General features: G+C 57.9%; 1 protein-coding gene across 1 annotated transcript in view; it reads left to right on the forward strand.

Annotated features, from left to right (window-relative positions):
- Positions 1–4,537, forward strand: part of ANXA5 (annexin A5) — a 19,049-nt gene extending 14,512 nt beyond the window's left edge. Inside the window, exons 7-11 of the mRNA XM_005869013.2 lie at positions 1,448–1,541; positions 2,348–2,443; positions 3,831–3,889; positions 4,085–4,207; positions 4,445–4,537. Coding sequence (XP_005869075.2) covers positions 1,448–1,541; positions 2,348–2,443; positions 3,831–3,889; positions 4,085–4,207; positions 4,445–4,507 — 435 coding nt within the window. The 3' untranslated portion in view covers positions 4,508–4,537. The remainder of the gene's footprint in view (positions 1–1,447; positions 1,542–2,347; positions 2,444–3,830; positions 3,890–4,084; positions 4,208–4,444) is intronic.

Consider the following 4,537-nt stretch of genomic DNA (forward strand, 5'->3'; position numbering starts at 1 on the left):
GCCCTCGAGGTGCAGCGGGTGGTGAGAAAGCAGGGCCTCCCGCCAGCACAGGGTGCAGGCCCCGCCCATGAGAGTGTACTCGTGTCTCCGCTGAGGAAAACACAGCAGGGGGCTTTACGACGTGGTATTGTGGTCATTTCGTTTCATTTAGGTTTTTCTGTGTTTACAGCACTCTTCAGGGAACACGTGTTGTTCTGTAAGGAGATGTGAAGGCTGTCGAGGGGTCTGAACACGGGTTCTAAGCTGGAGCTCAGGCTGACTGCCGGCGGTCTTTCCCGTTGTTGTGTTTTTAAAAAATATATTTTTATTGATTTCAGAGAGGAAAGGAGAGTGAGCGAGAGAGAGAGAGAGAAACACCAATGATGAGAGAGAATCATTGATCAGCTCCCTCCTGCACACTCCACACTGGGGATCGAACCGTGGCCTCCTGGTTCATAGGTCGGCGCTTGACCACTGAGCCACGCCGGCCGGGCCTTCCCCATGTTAAAGCACATGCTCACAGGACCAGGATTGATGCTCTTTATTTTTATCGTTAAAATCATTTCAGAATTGAGTGTAAAGATGGAACTCGTTGTCTCATGCTCTGGAAATGAACTGCAGTCTCTATTCTTGAACGCAGTGTGGCTGAAATGCCCACGTGCCCACGCGCCCACATGCCGTGACTGCCGCCTGGCCCCGTTTGGTTTGCCACTGGGGGGACGGGGCCCAGCCGCAGCCTCAGCCACTTGCATTCCTCTTGGCGTCCTGGGTGTGCTGGCCGTGAAGGGCATAACTGAAAGGGTAGCACAGACATTGTGAGGATTGCGCCTCTGGGTTCCAGTAAATCGTCCACATCTCAGCAAGGGGCCTCCGGTGGAGTGCTGATGTCCATATACTTTCGTGCTTCCTGTAATTACATGGACACTGGAGGGCACACATTCCTTCCCTGTGAAAAGGCACATGTGGAACTGAGCTGTTCAGTCACATGAGGGCCTGCTGAACCGTTCCTGGCCATCTCGAGCCACGCGAGGACGGTCTGTGGCTCTCTCTGGCTCACGGTCAGCTGTGGAGAGAAAATAGGAAGCTACTATCTACCAGGTGAACACAGAGCAGGAAAACAGAAAAGGCAGAGGACGCAGCCCCTGGTCAGGCCATTCCCTCCCAGCCTGTGAGTGGCCGCTCAGAACTTGGCCCACCCCCCGGGGCCCCGGAAAGACCGGTCGCGGCCACACTGGGGACACTCACCTGGGGCCAGGGCTGCGTTTAGCTCTGACCCATCCGTCTTCCGTGGCAGTTCATCCTCGGGGCCCCAAGTAGCCCCAGACTCAGGTCGGAGGTTCAGGATAGGAAACATGAGGGTGGAAAAGGGTCCGACGATGCACCGGGCAGGTTCCGGTTCGGGGAGCGGAACCAGGTGTGATGCCAGCGAGAGGAGGAGCGGGGACTGACCGGGCGGAACTCTTCGCAGACGCTGTTCCAGGCGGGAGAGCTGAAGTGGGGCACGGACGAGGAGAAGTTCATCACCATCTTCGGGACGCGGAGCGTGTCCCACCTGCGGAGGGGTGAGTGCGGGAGACGCGGTGCAGGGCGGCCCTCGGCTGCCTGCGAGTGCACCTGCGGGCGGGTCCGCGTCTGACTGCTTCTTGGGGACCCCGAGGACTGGCGTCATTCTCTTCGCGGCTGTTGTAGCTTTTTTTAAAGCGAGAGCTCCTTGTCCACCTCTCGCTCTACGAGGGAGAGGCAGGCTCTGGGTTGTCGCGCTCAGTCACTGACCCCTGAGCTGTGGGCCCTGCAGGCATTCCCTCCGGACAGTGGTCACCACCCCTCTTCTCTGGATAAGTCGGTGCTTGGTTGCTTCTCCGGGTTTTAATAAGTTGTCCACAGTTTATTCGATTGGATAGTCCTCGTTACCCACGGTGCCAGGCGGGAATGAGGTCAGGGGCCGGTGACGGGAAACCGTGCCGCCGTGGCCTCTGTTCTCTGCTCCACTGTCCTCAGCGCTTGGCTTGCTCCCTCGCGCTCCGTCCTCATGTCACAGGATGGCTGCTGTAGCCCCAAACGTAGTGACCGTTTCCACAGCGAGAAGAAATGTAAGATGTAAACGGGCTTCCGTGACTTTTATAAGGAAAGGAAGGCGTCTCCGAATCTTCCAGATTTCCCCGTTGGTCCCATAGCTCAGGGGCTGGGGGATCAGGGAGCAAGACAGTTGTCAGCAGGTGTTTGGGGCACTTCGAGGCTCGGACACAATCGGGCTCCGTCAGGAAGGAAAGGGGGCTTTGCGTCCGGAAGGGCAGTGCCCGGTGAGAGAAGGGCCTTCTCTATGGGAAGAGTGAGCCCTGGGTGTTGAGCTCATCTTTCTCTTCTCCAGTGTTTGACAAGTACATGACCATATCGGGGTTCCAGATCGAGGAGACCATTGACCGGGAGACTTCTGGCAACTTGGAGCAGCTGCTCCTGGCTGTCGGTAGGTAACTGTATGGCGTACGTGACACGCGTGGTATCGTTTCCAATGGGATGCCTGCTCCGATGTTGGAAATACTTGATGATCTCATTAGCTCCTGTGGGATCATAAAGGGAATTGTCTGAAAACCATTTTGAAGCGGCATTAAAAGTCCTACTGTTCCCCGATCACCCCGGAGAGTGGGCACCATCTGGAGGCTGGTCCCCGTTAGGGCTGATGCCTGCGGGGCACCATGCTCTCCCAGCACCGTCCTCCCAGCTCCGCGGCGGCTGAGACGCGGCGCCCGATGTAGGAAAAGTGTCTTAGATGACCCGGGAGCTGTGACCGTGGTCGTTTTCAGATGAACGACTGGGAATTGCGTTTAGCTGCACATTCAGGATAATCCGGAAAAAGGGGGGAACCAAGTGGGTGCAGTTTCTTGCAGTATCTCATGCTCTCCAAATCCGGGGCAGGCCGAGGGGGCCGGGCCCCGGCCCAGCTTTCCGTCGGGTTCGAGCGGCGCGTCCACTGCACATGAGCATTGTGACATGTTTAGTCGCTGGTGGCTGGGCTTTTTCTAAGCATTGGAAAAGTTTACCCCGCCCCGTGGAGGGTGATTTTTGTATCCTGAGGGATTTTCATCTAAGCGTTCTGCAGCTCAGCAGCCTGGGGGCCGAGCGGCCACCCCAGGAGATGGAGGGGCAGGTGCCCGTCCCGGGGAGGTGCCCTTTTCTGCCACCTGTTTACCTGGTTCCTCCAGAATCGGGCCCTGCCCCTGGGCACCCAGGTGTGCAGGGTGCAGATCGAACACTTTGGTTACGATGGCGGGCGACAGTCCGGGGTTTGCAAAGACCAGGGAGAAGAGAAATCCGTGTTACTGGCTTGCATAGGCTGGAAGGAGACCTCCAGGATGTTTGTAGACTTTCTCGGGGCTGATGAAGGTTGTGCCATAACAACCAACGCTACTGAAACTGCCAGAAGGGAGGGTGCTGGGAACAGTGGCCTCAGACCCCCCCCTCCGAGCTGCACCCCCTGCTGGGGAAGTAGGGGCTGAGGGAGTCCCTGGACTGGGGAAATACTTGCAGCTCAGCTCCCAGGGGGCCGCTCTTTGTCTGGGGGAATAAACAGCTGTGGGCGAGAGGCGGCCTGGGACTTCTAATTAGTCCCTTTTAAAAAAATAAATACATTTTTATTGATTTCAGAGAGAAAGGGAGAGGGAGAGAGGGGTAGAAACATCAATGATGAGAGAGCATCATTGATCGGCTGCCTCCCGCACGCCCCACACTGGGAATCGAACCCGGGACCCTTCAGTCCGCAGGCCAACGCTCTACCCACTGAGCCAAACCAGCCAGGGCCACTTGGTCCCTTTCTTACCAGATTAGCCTCTGACCTGATGTTCTCGCTCTCCTAGTGAAGTGCATCCGAAGCATCCCCGCCTACCTGGCCGAAACGCTCTACTACGCGATGAAGGCAAGTCCCCCCTCACTCGCTTCTCTCTGGTCCTTTCTCCCCCTGTGACCGCGATTGCGGTGTAGGCGATGGCCTTGGGGACTTTTCTCTCTCCTTAAAGCTTGTAGCTGCATGTCACTACGTGGCTTTCCTCTGCGGACGTGCCCCGCTCGGGAGCGCGGGTCTGTAAACTCGGCCTGCCTGTCCTTTCTCCAGGGCGCTGGCACCGACGACCACACCCTCATCAGGGTCATCGTGTCCAGGAGCGAGGTCGACCTGTTCAACATCAGGAAGGAGTTCAGGAAGAACTTCGCCACCTCGCTCTACTCCATGATTAAGGTGAGGGGCCTTGGTCGATGCTCCGTGTAGAAATCCACAGCAGACCACGCGCACCCGTGGCGGGGAGAGTCGGGGAGCGAGAGGCTGTGTCGGCAGGAAACCCCGTGACATCCCCGGTGTGACAGTCGGGTCGCCGCTTCGGGGGGGAAAAGTCACGGTGCAATTCCCTGCCGGCTGGTTCTCTCTGTTCCCTGCGGCCGCTGTGGGGGTCGCTCACGGAGAGCCTTTGGGTTTCAGAGCGACACGTCCGGGGACTACAAGAAAACCCTCCTGCTGCTCTGCGGGGGCGAAGATGACTGAGGTGCCACCAGGGACCCGCTGTGCCCACCC

The sequence above is a fragment of the Myotis brandtii genome, unplaced genomic scaffold (genome assembly GCF_000412655.1).
Source record: "Myotis brandtii unplaced genomic scaffold, ASM41265v1 scaffold282, whole genome shotgun sequence".
Lineage (NCBI taxonomy): Eukaryota > Metazoa > Chordata > Mammalia > Chiroptera > Vespertilionidae > Myotis > Myotis brandtii.